Below are 19863 nucleotides of genomic sequence, written 5' to 3'. Positions count from 1 at the left end.
CCCTTGCTGAGAAGAGTTCAAACAATTAAAGCCAAAATTGATGAGCTGTGAGTTTTTACCTCAGACTGCAGGTGCTGGATAACGACTGTTAATGCTTCAAACTTCTGGTTACTGGACGTCAGGAATTTTTTCAGCTGCAAGATGATTCCACTTTGGGTCTCACATTTTGTTTTGTACTGTGTCAACTCGGCTGCTTTTGTGCCAGGTGAACGTGCATCTGTGGAGGCTTGAGTCCGTATGCATGAGTTCCTGGGACTCCTCTGCTTGCCCTTGTCAACTGAGACAACAACAACAACAACTAATTAATATGCATTTCGTGCTGAAACCTCCCCAAAAGGTAAAGGACAGGTGCAAAAGAAAGTAGCTGTAAATTCTTAAAAAACACTTGCTGAAATACTAACTAGGAGAAAGGGTTATTTCAGTAGCACTGCAGAGCAGGCACTATCAATCTGTTAATTCCTAACACCATAACCTTGGATACAGTGTTCTGCACTTCATCCTCATCTTTGTGTATTCTGTGGCACTTTTTAGCATACTCTTCACACTGGGCTTTGAAAAAGTACTTTCATAAAATGCAAGATCTCTGTCATCCTATCTATTCAGTAACTTATTTCTAACGTAAGGGTTGCCCACTTTTGTTGTGCCACATGGAATTCGTATTTCCTGCACTCTTAAGTACTGCTGAATACAAAATCATTTTATCTACACTTCCTTTGTTATTTTTCTTCCTTTTAAAATTTTAATTGTAAAAAATCCCCCCTCTGCAGTTGAGGCCTGAGCTTCATTAACTAGAGGTCTTGCAGCATTTCTTAGGGCTAGCAATTCTCAGTCACAAGGATAAGACTTTTAAAAAGCTCTAATATGTAATTTATTTTTAATATATATTCACAGTCCTGAAATTGCATTATTGATTTCATATTCTTAGTTTTGTGGCAACCTCAAAGCTTTCACAGTACACAATCATCTCATGTCAGAGGAAACCAGATTACATAAATCAGCACTTGACTCATATTTTCAGGTTTCTCTGCTGCCTTCAGACTGGAAAGGGAGTACAGTACTGCTGTGCAGATAGGGCCACTCTTCCCCGCTTGATCACAAAGGGAATGAGCAAACAATTTTGCAATAAAAGGCTGATGCAATGGATAAATATCCCTTGGCAATTTAATGAAGACATCTAAGCAGATTACTTTGTACAGTTTCAACTTAACAAGATTTCTTCACGATAGAGTGAAAAAACCTGAGAGGTGAGATCTAGAGAAAAGAAAGATAGGAACATGCAGAAAAAAAACAGAGGACAAACTAAGTAAGAAGACTCTAACCTTTCTGAATCCAAATCACCTGGTTTAAAGGTTGTCAAATGACCCTAGAATCATCCCAGCAGTGTAAGATTCAATCTCCCAACTGGAGACAGTATTAAGAACAAAAGCTTTGATTCTCAGTTAATGTTAGTCTGATTGACATAGCAGTTATTACATTAATACATCAGCCTTCCACAACCTACATTTGTTTTTAAAGTCTTTGAAAACAGTTTTCCTGTTCAAATTAGTAATGTCCTCTGTGACTTCCTTACTGAGCCTGGTATAAAATGCCTTCAGAGTCTAATAATTTTCCAGATAAATCCTCTCTGGACAAGGTTTTCTGCTAGTTAGAGAATTGTCAGCATATCCTGCTTTATAATGTTCAAATGCTCTTGTATTCTTGGGGATTTCCTTATACTTCTGCTCAGAGATGCAGATGTTAAAGGGTGTATTTTCAATTAGAAACATACCATTATGTAGTTTTATATTAGAGCTATTAAAAGGTGCATCAACTCAAATCAAAATACAAAATTGTAGGACAAAAGGATAGAGCTTGGCTGCCAGTTCTAGTTATTTTATCACCATTTAACTAACAGGACTACTACTTTTCTCCATGTGAAGATATAACAACGTCTTTTGAGTAGACATTTTTACACAAATGCCAGTTCACAACTGAAAGCAACTGTGTCAAATTTCCAGCAATCTTATGGACAATACTGTATGTAGGAAACTACTGGTTACCTTCTGAAGCTCCTTCAAAAATCACAAGAGATAACAATCAAGAAGAGAGGTGGGAAAAAGAGCAGGGACTAGAGAATAAACATGTAGAGTCAGTTCTTCCCTTCCCTACTGGCTTATATACTCCTACTCTCTCATATATTCCACCTCCACTCCTGAATGCTCCACTTGTGACAAATACAGAACTAGAGCATTACTCTTGATGTAAGAGTATTGGGTAAATTCACCGATACAGATGCTAGTGTCATAATTTAATTAAATATGTGTAATGAGTTTTACAACCATTTATAGGACTTTGACAGAGCTGTGTTAAACCTGAACAATTGCAGACAATTTTTACTCTGGGAAAAAATTATATCACACAGTTATTTACCTAATGAAGAAGTTTCATTTAAATACAGTGATACAACAGCTAAAACAAATGACAAAAGGCTCCAAATACCCACTGTTTCCAGAGTTCAGCTAGCCCTTATCACATTGTCAGTTTCATAACACTGCCTTTATCCTGCTGCCCAGACCACCAAATATTTTCCAAGAAACTCATTCAAGCATCCAACCAAGCCAGCCCTTGATATTATACTAAAAAAAGCTGAACAAAAACCACACATGAAGTGAAACTCAGTGACATTCCTGTTGGCAATTTTATCATAGACATGTTCTATACACAGCCACTTCAAATGTTGAAAAGCACAAACCTCTGTAGCATGAACTGCCTCTACAGATTAACACCACTGACACTAGGATGTTTATTTATGGCCTTCATACCTCTGGGCAATGACAGATCATTTCCAGATTTGTACAGAGGGCATGCTGTGGTGTCAAAACAAAAGCCATGCTTTCATTAAGACAAAAGCATCATGAGTCTGATTACTGATACCAGCACATCAATGACAGAGTCTAATTTAAAGACAGTATTGGTTAATAGCCCAAGTCCTTCTCACTTGGGCTTGTTCACCTGCCACCTCTATATACAGTCAGACTTGCCAAACAGAACAATTTCCACCTTTAAATCAGTTTCTGGACTCCTCTCCAGCAGGCTCAAAACCACTTCACCCAATGTAGTTGAAAAGCTTAGTTTTGGAAGACTGAAAATCAGATTTTTAAGTACTGTAGTAGATTTTCAAGTTACATGTAGTACAGTAACTGGACAGAATCAGCATCTAAAGCCCCATCCTTCTTCATACCAGGAAAGGAAAAAAAAAAATAGTGATTTTTGATTTTTGCAAAGACTAAGCCTTTTGATCATTGAATCATTCACAGAAGACTTATCTGGATCTTGGAAAAGGTCCACAAATCCTCTCACTCCCTCTAGAGCCACTATACAGATAGCACAGCAGCTGACTCCAGTTCACTGGGGAGAACATTAAACCCATTCCAAGCTTCTCCATGAAGCAAAGTGTTTCTCATGCACAGCTTTTCTAGTTTCAGCCATTCTGAAGCAAGAAATACCCAACTGTCAGTACACAGGGTGTTCCATAAAGTTACATTTAGGTGCTGAGGATCTGCCCAGTATTTGATATAGTATTTATTTGGCTGGCTACCTCAGAGCTTGCTGGTTTCTTGAGCCTCCCTATCTTGGGCATTGTCGCTGGATTACCAGAAGAATCTCTAACACACTTGTTTGGTTTGCAGAACCAAATCAAAGCCTTCCTTTGCAAGTCATGTACTAGGAAGGTATGTGTAGCAGTATCTACACTAACTAGAAATTATTTTAAGCAAGAGATTCAATTTCTAAAAACTATTAAATTTCTTCAAAGCATTCAAAGTAGACTAAACAAATTTCTTGACAAGAACAAATAGAAACAACCTCAGTTCTCTCCCCACACTTACAGTCACAATTGTCTTACCCCCAAGCACCTTCTTTTCACATTCCTCATCCAAACTGTTAGCTTCCACAGGACTTTCAAAACCCATATGCATCTGGTGTAAGCATTTTTCAAAGAAAAATCCTTGCTCAACATTTTCTCTCGTGGGAAGATGCAGGCTGGTAAAAACCTTCTGCCTCTCCTCCATTTTCTGGAAAGCTTTGTCTACACATGTTAAATTGGTGCTCACTTCTTTGATCAGTAAGACCAGATCAGCCTGAGTATTTAATCGAGCTTGCATTTCTTCTCTTATTCGCTGGATTTCCTCAAGCACAGTTCTTACATCCAAGTGACTGGACTTCACCTCTGCTTTGAGATCTTCTTTCACCTGTTGCTGGCTCCTCTGCAATGCTAACACCGCTCTGATTTCCTTCTGAGATGTTTCCACATCATGCTTTAGTGCCTTCTGCCCAGCTTGCATTGCCTCCTGGCTAGCTTTCACTTCTGCCAACAGAGCAGCGATGCACTCCATCCCGATCCCACGGGAGTCCCAGGACCTCTTCCAGTGTCACAGCTTCCAAGCAGTCAGGGACATTTGTGAGCCAGGATCAGATGGCAAGTGAGCTAGCACACAGCCCTTTGTGTATCCTACCACAATTTACAGCACCCTGCAGTGAAGGTACTTGGTAAAAGTCTCGTACGAGGTGAGCCAAAGGCACTACATGAAAGACTTCAACAAGCAGGGCTCTAGTCAGAGCTCCTACTCAGGACTCAGCCAGAGCACTAATCAGTTTAATTGGCAGATTATGCCACACCTGAATTTTTTAAAATCTTTTGCTGACATCATTGTACGTGGGACGTCACCCCAAAAGCCACTCCCAACAGTCATTTGATCTGTGCATCAATCAAAGTATGCCTGGGCATCAGTAACCAGGCTTGTTGCAACGCAGCCAAACACTCTGTGAGAACACAGTGGCCCTTCCTTTAAAACACAAAGGCTCAAAGGAAGCCTGAATCGCCTGCAGGAGCTGAAAGCCAAACACTTCAAGAGTGTGTACTTATTTCAATTGTATATTCAAGGTGATTATGCACCTGTCCTTCTGCTAGTGTGAGGTTCAGGTGTATATATGTGGACACATTTGATATTGCCCCACTCTCACTGAGTGTTCTCCTTATTCACACAGCAAGCAATACCCTTCTGGCAACCACTGGAAGAGATTGTTTCCACGGTTCCTGAGGAAACCCTCTAATCCACAAACAATGAAGACTAATCACAGTAACATGGGAAAAATGACTAATGGGATATTCTTGCCATGTTAAGGAGGCCAAGCCTTTTAGCTACCAGGTCTGAGTTTTAACTTTTCTCTGGAAAAGCTTAGGCCTTTACTTTTAAGCACAAAACTCTTAATAGGTCCAGGTTCCACATGAAAACAGATAGATTAATGGCACCAGGCTGTTAGCTTTTGTGTTATACATCAGTTTAATCACTCAGTCAATGGATTCAGTTTGGAAAAAATGACCAATACCACGTAGACCTTGGTCTACAGAAGGTGTCTCTGCTTTCAAAGAGGTAAGCAAGCACTCAGCACAACACCCAGCAGAACAGGACTCAGACCACACAAGCTGGAGCTCAGAACTTAACACACCACACCTTTGGCCCTGTCATGACTTTCAGAGGCAGTGATGATCCCAAAACAGAAACCCATGCTATCCATCAAAAACTGCAATAACTCCCATCAGCATTGTATTGGGCTGGAAAGCATCATGAGGAATGCCAATAGCCCGTGTATGCAGAGGTCCAGGATTTCCAAATCACCACAGTGCTGCTGGCCAAAAGGCCAATCTGGGGACTCCTGCCTTCAGTGGAAGTTTACTGTTGATTTGCCAGTTCTCCTCCTACACTAGTCCAGGCACACTAATGGGACCAGGAAGGTATCAGAGATGCCCTCTCCACACAGAGCACCTCATGGCTTGCAGGTACTCCCCAACTCTATCACAGCCCCTGGTGAACAAAAAGTCGATGCTGGATTTTTTTTCCAAGTCTCTGTATCACCTGCCAGAAGGCCAGACATGGACTTTCTGATGGGATTTCCCAGCACAGCTACAGGCCACAGGTATAGTCTCTTCCCTTTTTGGCTCCTTGCCCCATCCTTAGCTGAATAAGTATCCCGAGAACTCCTAAGCATTGTTATTCACACAGTCACCACTAAAGACTAGTTCATGGGTTGCAGAAGCCCAATCTGAGGTCTGAATCCAGATAACAACTTTGACAAAATATTTAGTTAGATGAAGAGAGCCAGGTAAGAGCAGTAGCAGTACTTCTGCATCCTTTGACCATCAGCTACTGTAATTCAGCTGAGCAGGGTAAGTTTTCATTCTACTCTTCACCACATCTTAGTAGTTCCTAAAAATCTCCCTTGGTGAAACAATTGCAAAGATCTTGTCAGACAGCAAAATCCATCTGAAATGACTTCCATTGGTTCTGTTGTGATACAGCAGGAAAACAGGTGAAAGGGAGAGTATTACCAGACTTATGGATGTAACCTCCAAGATCTAAATTTTGCTAGAAACTTTAGGCAGCTAACATGAATCCTATGTTTATACTAAGATAAATAGCTCAAGTGCCATCCTGCATTACTTTCTGATGATTTTTAAGGTATAGTGCCACAAAGAGTGATTCCATGAAGCAGTGACTTCAGCTGAGTTAAAAAAACAAAACCAAAAAACTAAAACCAGGGCAAAACCCAAAAAAAGGTTTGGGGGTAAAAAAAGTCTTCAACTAATGCTCCTTGGTCCCTCTGTAGTGGAACAAGTTGCTGCAGACACTGACTCAGAGCTGAATCCTAAAAACAACACTAATGAGTGCTTGAGGGAAGCCTTTCTCTATAAGCTACATTGAAAGCCTGGCTGACAAAGCTCAGGTGACTAAATCAGGTGCTGCAATTGTCATTTCTGTCCAACATCACCAAATCTAAAAGCTGCAGCTCCTTTTTAAAAGTGTGCGCACCCACCCTAATTGCCAACTGTCCTCTGCTATAATGTAATACACTGAAAAAACCTGCCCTTGGAAGCTGGTCTCTTGCTCTATATGAATACAATAATTCTATCCAAAATGCAGTCAATGTGTTTGGTGTCTTCCTCACTTAAACTAAGATAGGCTGATTGATCATAAGGAATCCTTGTCAATTTTTGTAAGGATCACCCTCTTGACATAGATTTCAGGCAGATTTCCTTTACTTTTCTCCACTCTGGAAGACGCTCTTTAAAACCTTACCTAAAATTAAATTTATACATTAATACTACAAAACGAGTTTTAATTCCACAGAAGTTGCTGCTACTCTGAATTTTACCACCTCTCAACAAGAATACTTGATAGTTAATGACAGATGGAGAAAGTCTTATCAATGTACAAGAGTCTGAACATAGAATTCATTGTCTCAGAATTACCCATTTCACCTGCTGTACAGCTTCTGCTCCAGCTAAGATGTCTCTATCCTTGATCCATCTAAAGTGTCTTAACATCTTTTCCTGTTTAGGAAAAAACTCCTGATTTCATAGACTAACATGAATTAACCACTGTCGAGGATTTTCTCTCAAAAGTACATTAAGGATTAGGGCAGAACAAAAAAAGAACTTATTTTACTTAAATCAAGTCTGATCTATTTTGTGTGAGGTATGTTTGATATTTCTGGAGGGGTGTCTTTTGTTTTAAGGTATTTCTTTTGCATTACAGAAACAAGAAATTTTTTAGACCATTACCAACCAGCAAGCACAAAACTCCCCTATTTCTACAGCTTTAATTATGCATTCCCCCCATCACAATGTGTAGAAGTTATTTGAACAATGCAGCAGGAAGACTAATACACTCATTTAATCTCATGGCTGTAATTTTAAAGCTTGCCTTATGACAAGCTATGGCCATTAGGAGAAGACAACTTAAGAACATTCATGCAAATAAGGAAGCTGCTGGGTTTAATCTGCAGCAGTACATACATGATGTCTGAGAGGACCTGTAAATTCAGTTAGCTGTAAATTACCACCTTAAATTGGTCCCAAACTCCTGCTCTGGGCTATAATATAACCCAGGTCAGGCAAATACACAGGGAAAGCAGTCACAAAACTAAATTAACGGTGTTTGCAGAGGGCCTGGCAAGGCTGGACTTGGATGAACACTTCAAACCCCTCCCAGGCCCTCCACACCTTGGTCAACTGTAATTTTTGCCTGCATCCATCTTGACAAGCAGTGAACACACACCTTCCTCCTGTGCCTCTCACAGTCCAGGCTGGTCATTGTACAAACACAGACTCCTGAAGAAGTGATGGTTTGTTTTTAAGCTTTGCCTCAGGCTTGTCTGTGTAAGCCAGTGCAGACAGACCCAACTTGCTCTGTTCACACTTCAAGCATGCCAGTCAGCAGCCAGTTCTAGCTCACAGCAAAGAGACTTCATTTTTCAGAATTGTACCTGGATAACCTGCTCAACTGAACTGCTTAAGATGCTGTACCTCAGAAGCATCTTTATCTGTGGTCTAATCTCAAAGCAAATGAGAGAAGAGAAACAGCTCTTCTCATCTTGCATCTCTCCCTGCATCAACGTGATGTGAAGCCCAAGACGACAATTAAATGCTTTCTAGAGCAGTTCAGCAGCTCTGCCTTTCCTCTATTCTTACTGTAACCTCCTGGTTTCCCTTCTTTAATGTCTAGTACTAGCCCATGTCCAGGAACATCAGCTTATTTCAGCTATCATCAAATCCTTGTCAAGCTGTTCTGAAGAAACCAATCAACCACTACAGAGGCTTTTAAGAAACATGCAAGAACTGAGGAAAATTTAATTGCAGGGAGGTGAAACCTGACCTAGATGCTTCAACTGACTCAGCGGGAGTAAAACACAGAGCAGAAATCTGCCTTTTTTTTTCCCAGGGGTACAGAAGTTCTTGAGCATGTATTTTTTAAATGCTGTACAGCCTGGAGGGGGAGTGCAGAGTCATCACATATTATTGCAGGCATTCAGTTTGAAGTACTGTTCCTGAAGTCTCTGTCTATCCTCATCCACTGACTTTAATACAGCACTGACTTGCAGCCTTGGTGCAACATTTTAAATCCATCCCTTTTCACTCTCCACTTACAGATAAAACTGGATATTATCTTTATACACACAATAATGAAAAGGAAAGGGAAATCTACAAATATTTATGTTCTTCTAAAATCTCACTATGGTTCCCATAATATTTTTTACTTCATGTACCACAGGTGTGTTTTACAGAAACACTAGTTGGGCTTTGAACACCTACTATACAAAGTGATTTTGCCTCTGCATTCACAGTATATTTTGTCAAGTTTACAGGAACTGTAATATGCAGAACTGAATTAAGTTTTCATAGGTCAGTTGGTTAGAGCATGGTTCTAATGATGCCAAGGTTGTGAGTTCGATCCCTCTATGGCCACTCACTTGGGAGCTACACTCAGTGACCCTTATGGGCCCTTTCCACTTCAGAATATTCTGCCTGATTCTGTGTCATCTAGCTAGTAAATATCAAGCATGAATATGAGTCACATGTCTACTACAACGATAAAAATATTAATAAGCCCACCATACATTCAGAGATGACCACAAACAAAACAAACAAACTGGGAATGCAATGCAATTCACAGAAAACAACTCTAACATCCACCAGATATACTACCAGTGCATCAGAGTTGTCTTAGTTATTTTCCAAATAACCAAGGGTGATACTGATGCTGTATTTTTACTTTTTTAGCTTGTTCTGAACTAGGACAAAGCCTAACACATTAGTTACCCATACAGTGCTGCATACCACTGTTTGGGGGAAAAGAAAAGGAAGATAGCAGAACTAGTTTATCGTACTAGAAAGCCTAGAGCATGGGTATTTTGATAGGAGAGGGATTGACCGTATCTACATTAATGAAACTACTTCACCTTATAAAAAACCCACTCTCATCCCTTCTTAATGAAAAAGATGACAACAAGATGGAAAGTAATTGCATGAGGATATTACAGTGTGCTGATTCTTTGGCCAATGAGGAATGAATTAAAGACTTAAGTACATCTGAATGTCTTATCCTCAGTTTAGATATCTGAACTCTGCTACATCAGTTCATCATATACACTACAGGCAACCTTAAATCTTTGAATTCCCTAACTTTAAAATATACAATATATTGGAAGTTATACTTATTTACCTAAGAATTTATGTTTCATTAAGTTTCTAGTTCAGGTTAGGCAAAGAAACATGTGAAGCACTTCTCCTTTTTCTTGTAGTTACAGCTGTGCCTTGTCATCCACGAAGTACACGACTTCCCAAAAAACCAAGCACACAGTGATGTTGAAGACTGGTGTCTGTCCCTTCTGCTGCTACTTCCTCTGAGCTTGTTCTCTCCCTAACTCCTGCACAAAAAGTTGCTCCTTACTGTCTGGTGCCCTCTACTGCTTTGTCACAAGTACAGGATATGCCACATTTTTGCCCTTTGTTCTGCAGCCTCTGTCCACAAAATCACGACCCAGAGTCATTGGGACAGGGGTCTCACCACGATTAGCTCATACTATTGGCAAACTTTTCCCAGATCCAAAGAATTGCCTCCCCAGTACAAATCCTGATCCCTTTGTTTCTCTGTATTCTCCTCGGATACATTCAGTGTGTGTGTAATGTTACAGGAGGAAGACCATAGGTGTAGAAAACCCTCACACACCTGAGAGCAGAACAATGACAACACAGGTCTCTTCCTGTTCGAGCCTTTGCAAAGATCCCAGCTCTCAGATGTTACTCTGGGTGAAATGGCTGAAACACAGCCAGAAAGGAGGAAGCCATTTAAGCTCCAATGCTTGAATGCATTCCTTCTTTAATACTGCAGTCCATCCCACCTTGTTCAACAACAGGAATAAAGGGCTAGAAAAAGCCTCCTGAAACCATTTACATCACTCCTTGTTGAAGCAAAGTAAACACTACTTAGACACAAAAAGCATTTCACCAGACTGCTCAAATGTTTTAAGTCTTACCACAAAACACTTTGCTGCGTTTTTTTCATTGCATGTTTTCTTCCACATAGATGAAATCACTGACTTTAGTTTCTCTTCATGCCACATTTCACACAGATACTAAAAGGCTAGTTGAGTTTTCTCTTGTGCTCTCATGCATGCAGAGCACTCTCCTATGTTCTGGAAAGTCAGATGTGAGAACACTTAACTGTTTTTCAACTACTTTTTAACATGCTTCCCTGCAAAAGAGCTAGCAAGCTATGGTAGGGATAAACATAAAGCAAAGGGGAGACAGTTACTTACAAATCCAAGTAAGAGAAGTTCACAGACTGATTTTTTTTGCATCATAAATGAAATCTATATCTACATACAAAACTTAGCTTCAACAACCCAAGAGAGGACTAGGAAGAACTCCAAACAAGACTCTAAGCTTGCAAACTACTTTCTGCTGATGTTCTGTAGAGGTCTACTTTGTTGGCAGTAAAGGGAAAGAAAACCAACAAACCAGTCAACTCGGAACAAATTCGCTATTTTGACTGAATCACAGAACTTCACTTCATCAATTGTGCCTGCTTCTAATTCAACATGTTGTTCCCAACCAACATATTGTTATGTTGTACAGTTAATGGCCAGAACATACATTAGCTCAGACTAATGTTAGATTCAAGAACTTGATTTTTTTTTCTTTTCTCAGCTACTAAAAGTCCTTCACAGGAAAGCATATGTAAGACCTAGTAGTTTGCAAAGAACCATAATCTTCCCTTGAAAACAACTGCACAAAGAAGAGACTTGAAAAATATATTTTTGACCACAAGACTAGCATATTAATATGCAACATTTTTTTTTGTGCATTATCTGCAGCTATCTTGGATAGAGAGGACAGAATGGCTTTTAGTTTGAACTCAGAAGCTATTTATCTCATCACACCAGTGTGAGCTGATGTTATATGACTTTAAGAAATGTCACTGACTTAACTATGGCACTGAAATCCTGCCTAAAGGATATTGTGGAAGAAAAAGTAGGGCAGACAGTGGGAATTTAAAGAGCCTCTATAGCCTTGCCTGCATTATTGCCTTTGTGCCAAAAGTGTCTCTGAAGCTGAAACACATCTTCCCTATGTTGATGAAACTCTGCAGCCATGTAAAAGCAAATTCAGTTTATGAGTAAATCCACTGATAATGTTCTTTAAAAAGCAAGGTGACAGCACTTCTAAGCATGTAGGAAGCACTATAATCAGTGCTAAGTTATCCAATATAATCATACTTTATCTACCAAAAGATCACTAAGAAGTTCAATTCTAATATTTTCCTCATAAAACTGATGGCCATAGCTTGCAATATCAAGTTACAAAACTAATAGTTAGCATCTAAATTTTCTTTTTGGGTACATACGGATTTACTTTTTAAGAGAAGTCACAAATTTCTGAGTATAAAATAGAGTATAAAGCAATTCAGAGACAAAACTAGTAGATTAATTTTTTTCCATGGATTAAAAAAAAAAAAAAAAAAAAACAGTGATGATATAGGCATGATTAAGGCTGGAAACGAACTACGAAAAGTAAAGTTTGCAGTAACTGATCAACTTCCCAAATCCCTTCAAGAATCAGTCCTAGCACTCTTAAGGGCTATGAAGACAACATTGATGGAGTGATTTCAACATTGTTGACTATGGTATCACTCAAAGACTTTGCTCCTCCAATTATTATCTTGATTGGTTTTAATCACAGCCCAAAACGGCAACCTAGCAGGCTGCTCCTCCCCAGCTGCACTGACTTCACTTGACAAGTTCAGGATCAGTCCCAGATCTGGTGTTTTCCCATGACTAAAAAAAAACAACCAAGCAATTACTTTACAGAAAGTGTTAATCTGGACCATCGTTTCCACACAACAGGGCAGAGACATGCCATTACCCTCCTGGCAGATGAACACTTTGACATGACAAGATCACATAAGGGAAGTTGCAATAAACTTTTCTGTGCCTATGTAAAGGATTATCTATTTCTACATTGTTTCACAGCTCAGTTAAGACTCTGAGTTACTTTAGATCAGTAGTGATTTTCTAAAGCACTAAAAACGTTCTTTGCACATAATCACCCCCACTGGAATGGTTCATACAAGTGAAAGTCATTTTTCTAATTTGAAGTTTAAGCACTTGTGCTTCTTATCCTTTTGATTACACATAGCACAATTAACATTAAGTCCCTGAAGAATGAAAAAAAAAATTAAGCTATCAAAATTAAACTCACAACTTCAGGAAAATGTATTTAAGGAGACAGCAGCATAGCATGTTTTAAGGAATACCAACATAAATGAACATGTGGTTAAAACTGAACTTGAAATGGTACTTTAGAGCTACCCTAGATGTGAAAAACCCTTTGCTGGTGAATAGAATAGAACAGCATCTTAATAGAAGCACTTCAATTGGTGCTGCATAAAATCATCCATGTGAACTCAATCTTCCATGCTTCACTGCAAGTTTAAGAACAAAATACCACATCTCAAGTGCCTCATACCAGCTCTAAGTGCAGCTGGAACTCCACATTTTCAAAAGACACACAAAATGCACTTATACAGATCTTGGCAGTCACCACATCAAGGACCCATTTGTGCCTTTCCCATCATGTTAAGCAGTTTCCCTGCCATTAAAAAGCAAAGATATCTCCCCAGGGACATGCCTAGGACATCACACACCATTGTTTCAGGAACAGCCTAAGTGCACCATATCAGAGCCTATTTGAGAACATCTCACCAAGCTGAAAACAAAACAGAGAACAGGGCAGAATCCAGCACTTTCATTAGCCAAAAATATAACTCCACCCTTTGAGAAGCACAAAGTCCTTCTGCTGCTTGCTGAACAGTTAAGGGACTTCTCTTTCCAGCCACTCCTAACCAACCAAGCTGCACAATTGAAGACCATTTTGGCAAACACTGCTCGACAGCTACCAGTGCTCCCTTTGAGGAGGGAATGCTTGCCATGCCTGCTGTGGAGACCAAGCAGCTCCTGTGGAGAAGGTCTAAAACATTCAGCATATCATTCCTTGCATTTCCCTGAGTCTCTTCTGTTCAAGCTAGCACACTACAAAGATGGCAGACAGATTTTTTGCTTAACTAGGTGGTGGGCTGGGAGGGAGGGAGAGGAAGAAGACAACAGAAATCTTGAGGAGCTGATGCCTCAGCTAAGTGTAGGGTACACCCATAACTCACCACAAGGACCAAAACCCACAGGTGAGGTTAATCCTCAAGAAAAATCTCAAATATGAGCAACTTTACTTGTGCCACTAACAAAGGCAGCAAGAAAAATATTCACTGCACATTACACATACATCTTGCTTTCCTTGACCTTAAATCCTGGCTGAAGTCCCTCCTGAAATAAAGAAACATAGGTTTAATAGGGTTATGCTACTCATTTCATACCAGGACCTTTCATCTTTTTAACTGGCAAAATGTCTTGACTTGATAAGTGAGTTAAGCAGGTGGCAGACCACAGTAATATTTGTGGAAATAAGCAAGCCATATTATAATAGTTACACAACACAGCCATATTTAGGGCTAAGAAAAGCAATATTTTTCTAGTCTTCTGTTTTATTTGAAGTAGAATAAATTGCAACTGGCTTTATAGGAAAGCTCACTTTTTCTTTTGCAGAAAATATTTCTAATAATCCCGTCTGATGACTTAAAATTTTGGAGAAGACTTAACACAAAGGCTATTCTTGTAATAAATACAAACATAACATTTTTAATAATTTAGATGCTTCTGATATAAACAGTATCTGTGAGTCTAAAATCATTATTATGGAAGTCAAGCAATTAATGAATACTATTTGTAATATTGTGACTTTTCTACTGAAGGACTGCTAGTTCTCCTTGAGAAAAGGATGAGCTTTCATTAAAAGAATTTCACCACAGATGTTCCCAGCCATTCTATTTCCTGCCTAACTAGAAGTATTTCCATAACATCACATACAAACTGTTTACACAAGGATCCTGAGGAAGATCTTTTACTTGCTATAAGTGTGCAAGCAGCACAGTATCATGACAAGAAGTAGCAAATATAAATTTAACCAGGAGTTGAACACAGGATCCCAGGTTATTTAATGCCCTTGCTACAATTATTACACATCAGTAAAGATGATACCAATGAAAGGTTTGTAAATAGCAACTCTAAAGCAACATCATGTCCAGATACAACTCAGGTTATTTAAGGTGAGTTATTTCCACATTTGAGTATCTGGACAGCTAAATTAAATGGGATGCTGGATGCTGGTTTTTTTTTTTTTTTACACTATTTAAAGATGCAGGACACTGCCAATACATTCATTTTTCATCAGATCAAATGCTATTTTGTTGTCCCTGTAGGAGACAGAACAGAAACAACATACCATGACCTGCCGGTGGACATGATTAGAAACGTGCTAGTGACAGTGCTAACTTTTTTAGTTGTTAACAGTAACAACCTTTAACTAGTTACTGTTTAATTGTAACAACACTATTCCAGCTAGACAGATTGACCAGTGCTGCCTTCACAGAATTTTTTTCTAGAAGACAAGCCAGGATAGATAGGGTCTGCTTGCAAATAATTTTCCAAGTAAGTTAGGTTTTGGCATGACATTGGGTGAAAGTCAAGAACTATTTGGAACATCACAACTTCCCTAAAGACGTCAAACCCATCACATTTGGACCCAGGTTATTCCTATGCCTTGCAATACTGAGAGATTACAATTTTTTAAATTATTAAAACAGTAGAAATGCTGCTTCACTACATGACACTAAATCTCTATAAATAGAAATCGCCACTTCTTGCCATTCATAGCAGTGACAGTGGTAACTGTGGTCCCAATCTACATATTAGTTAAAATGAAATCAACTAGAAATGGAAGGAACCCTCTTCTCCTTCACACATCAGAGTTTTTCTGTGCCAGAAAAGAAAGAAAGACAACACAAGACAGTGAGACAATTGGCCGAAAATACTCAAAATGTTGTATTCTGAAACTGACTGAAATTACATAGTATGTTTCTCAAAAAATAAAGCTATTGCTGTATGTTTTAGAAAGTTCAGATTAGAAGGGCTGAATAAGTAGTAATACTTTTGTCTGAATCCTGCAAGCCATTTCTACTATGGTAACATATTCATTTGCACAAACTGCAAACTGGAAGAGGCAGATTTTAGAAGTATAAACCTTGCTTTACCACTCTGGAAATCCCCTGAAGTAATTTAAAAGCTATTCAAGTTTTTAAGTGTAAGTGCAGCTGCCTGTAATTTTCAAACCCTAGCCTACTTCACAGCAATAGAACTTGCAGCCAAACCCTTTTCACCTATTAGATATGTCAAGTGGGAAAAAATGCACACTTAAAATATGCAGTGGTACTAGTAGAGATTATTTATGCCTTTTATATTTACTCTCCAATTAACTTTTCTTCTATGAGGTTGAGCTTGAAGCAACAATTCTATTTATTTAATATTGATAAATACTTGGGGCATCCCTCACATATAATGAACCCCTTTAAATGAAGGAATAACAAAATCCAACATTACTTGCTACAACATGAGTAGGATCCAAGTTGCTATGCATCTGCTTTTCAGCAACATAGCTGTTGTTCTTTCTCCAGATTTTTTTGGGCAAAGCTCGCCATTTCAATTAATTTTTCATACTTTATTAAATATACACACAGGTTATGTGTGCTAACATCACATATAAGCTACTCTGTTTTGACTCTGCCATGGTTTTTTTCAGTTGGGGGATTTCTTTTGTTGTTTGGGGGGTGGGGGTTTGGCACATCATTTCTGCTAACCAAGGTTTGCTTTGAAATTACTAGTGCTATCTTCATTTTATAGCTACTGTAAATACATCCACTGGATGAAACATGTATAGAGTATGCACTGTACTTACAAACCCTGAAACACAGAGCAGTGACACCTGAAAATAAGAACCTCCACTTAGCCTACTGAAGCTATGACCTATTAAGACTAAAATCAGGCACATCAGGCAGGTCATTTAGTACCCAGTCTTGAACAGATTAAGTCAGGAGCAGAATCCCATTGACTTAAACAGGAACATGATTAAATTCAAAATCCCCCATGACGAATGGTTTCCAGCTATTCAACTTCTTTTGCTCAGAACAGATAAGCTGGCTTTACTTCTGAACTATTTTTTTCCATGGTGGGTGACACAAATATTTAACATACTTGTCTCCTGTATAAAATTTCTCCAGCAGACTTCTAAATTTAGAATACTTAATAGAATTTGGTGCTGTATGCTGTAATGTATGTATTTCTATGGTGCTGTATTAAACTGTAGTGTCAGACATTTAACGAGTACTTCACTTATTATTCAGGGAGATGGAAAAAAACCAATATGAACAGTTAAGCAACTCATGACACCTCAGGCTTTCAGAATGCTTTAAGAGCTCAGCTTTACAACACACAGAAGTAATTTTATAGTTCTAAGGGCAATCAAAGAACAACTTTGGGAAGAAGTCTTTGAAAAAGGATGTCAGCTGCTCAAGTAAACACATCTATGATGTTTGCTTGTTATTAGCAACGAAGTTTTTAAAACTGGTATTGTTGAAAAGAAATGTTTAGTAAGCAATGGAAGCCACCAGCAAGACAAGCACCAAGTGCAGTTCACTTAAGGGAAGGGAAGGAAAGAAAGAGGAAAAGCAGCAAGAAGGGCTGGATGGAAACCGTTTGAGACAAAACAGTATACTAATCTTGACAAATTCTCAACAAAAAGCACAAGAGCTTTGACCTCCATTTGCAAAGCTAGTTTCTGGACTTTTACCTTATACAGGAGAAAACATAAGCAATTCAAAACTACTATTTTGAATAATGCGTAAGAGGATGTCTTTCTATCACAATTTATACATAACTGATGATCTACACAGAGATGATGATTTACTCTGTCACACCACTGAAGCATGAAGAACATAAGAGCACTTTAGTCACTCTGGTAAAAATCCTAACTGGTTCAATAAAGGAAGCAAATACAATATTTCATCACTAAAAGACAGTGGTTCCTACTCTCCTCTGCCATGTTTATGCAATTCTGATGTATTTAGATATTTGCAGTTACTTGCTACAAGTAAGTTTTTTAAGTCACAAGATGGGAAAATAAATTATTTACTTAAGGTTTCAGGATTTTGTTTTGCTGAAGAGGGCACTCATTATATACAGCTAACAATGCAGGTGTAGCATACTTTCAGTTGCTGACAAAAATGATACTTTGATGTCTGCCTGCATTTAAGGAGAGACAAGAAACTTCTGGATATCTTGACCTTGAAGCGGTGCAGAGCACAGTCATGGAAGTTAGACACAAGCCAACAAGCTGAAAGACCTCAAAAACCACTTTAAATACTATGTTATATTTCACCTGGATTTATTCCCTTGCAAGGGGAAAAACATCTGATTTTATTTGGCTTCCCCTGAACAGAGTGCATGGTTATGCTGTAACATATCTGAATTACTCTAGGTATTTGACACCTCCACATGGATGACAATGCAAGTAGCACGAAGACATCCAGCCCAAGGATCCATTTAACACCAAGTGCAATGACTAACCTAGAGTAACACAATTCCTACGTAAACAACTGTGTGTCCCCACATGTGAAGAAACTGCATCAGGCTGCTGGGAACTGCCCTTTAGTCAGACTGAAAACCCAAGAACAAGTTCCATCCTCTTCCTCCCAACAGTGCGTACATTCTCACTTCACCAAATTACTGCAATTGTCACGCATAGTATGACAACAGAAGAATCCAACCTGACCTATGCTCTAGATTACTTTAAAATTCTACATTTCAACAATTGCTGTAAGTATCTTAAGGATGGTCTACAACCATAAAGGCAGTCGATCTATGCTATGATCAAAGGGAGCAAAGAATGAAATCCACTATAAGCTTATTAGAAGTGCAATCTACATCAAAACTGGAACTCTGTTGTTTATATAACACTCATACATATTCATATCCCTAGACAGACCCTGAAATTCCTTCTGGAAGTTACCCCTTCCCTTATTTATGGACTCACTCTCTACTGCCTATTGTGCCTATTTCTCATGTGACCTTGGAAAGAAGCCACATGCCATTTTAATCAAATTAAACCACTACAAGAAAAGACAGTCATATTGTGCTGCAAAACTAAATATGGCTCCTCCTGGCATTTAACAACAACAGAAAATAACCTTTTATGCTTGTGATATACACAGTCATTGCCTCATGTACTGTTGCTGAGTTTTATGAACCTGAAATAATCACTAATAAGCTTCGATGCATTCTGCTGTTTCAAAAACCGCAGTATTAACTATACATACTTGCATTCTCTACTACAGACTATGACCTGGTTTTCACATGCCCTATTTTTTTGGTACACTCAGCTCTAGCTAACTACTGGTCAGTTTTCTGCTAACATACTGACTTCCTACAAGACACACAGACAGCAAAGCAGAAGAGGGAAAGCAGGCAAAAACCTCTCTAAGCTTCAGTGCTATACTATTAGTCTGTACATACTGTACAAAGAGAAAACACACGGAAGGTCTATTCAGCACTTCTTATTTAATGAAGTGCTGCTTAACTAGAACACAGGGCTTGCAATCTATTTTATATGTTGTATTTCATAGAGACCTTCAGGCAGGTTTTGCTTTCACATCCACTCAAATGAAATGAAACCAAAAATTGATTCCTATAATTGTAAATTTCTCTTGATACACTGGCATTTATTTTTCAAAATTACACAAATTTCTGTAGCACTTAATGAACATTTGGAAGACTGAACACTACCTCCCCTCACTTTCTCCTTTAGGATTTTTGGTCCTGCATTATGTACTATGTAAAAATCTCACATTATTTATATAGTTATATGCACCCTTTACATAAGAATTTTTGGCATCAAGGTATTTAAATCTTAGTTTATAGCCAATGCAAGCAACCTGCAAACAGAAGCCTATATTGTACAGTTGGCCTGTATTATGCTCATAAATGCAATTATCATTCCAGAATAATTTTGAAGCTGGATTTACTTTGGCAAGGATAAGAAATGAC

General features: G+C 38.7%; 1 protein-coding gene across 6 annotated transcripts in view; it reads right to left on the bottom strand.

Annotated features, from left to right (window-relative positions):
* The window catches only part of MTUS1 (microtubule associated scaffold protein 1), a 114863-nt gene that overhangs the window by 27673 nt on the left and 67327 nt on the right, over positions 1-19863 (bottom strand). For 5 of the 6 annotated variants that reach the window (XM_056489437.1, XM_056489436.1, XM_056489435.1 and 2 more), the window contains one exon: positions 60-277. In XM_056489437.1, the coding sequence (XP_056345412.1) occupies positions 60-277 (218 nt within the window). Of the gene's footprint in view, positions 1-59; positions 278-3883; positions 4643-19863 lie in introns of those variants that run through there. The other variant, XM_056489439.1, reaches the window with a different exon arrangement.

The sequence above is a fragment of the Oenanthe melanoleuca genome, chromosome 4, assembly GCF_029582105.1.
Source record: "Oenanthe melanoleuca isolate GR-GAL-2019-014 chromosome 4, OMel1.0, whole genome shotgun sequence".
NCBI classification, from domain to species: Eukaryota; Metazoa; Chordata; class Aves; order Passeriformes; family Muscicapidae; genus Oenanthe; species Oenanthe melanoleuca.
Note: the sequence above shows the minus strand (reverse complement) of the source record. Positions and strands in the feature narration are given on the sequence as shown.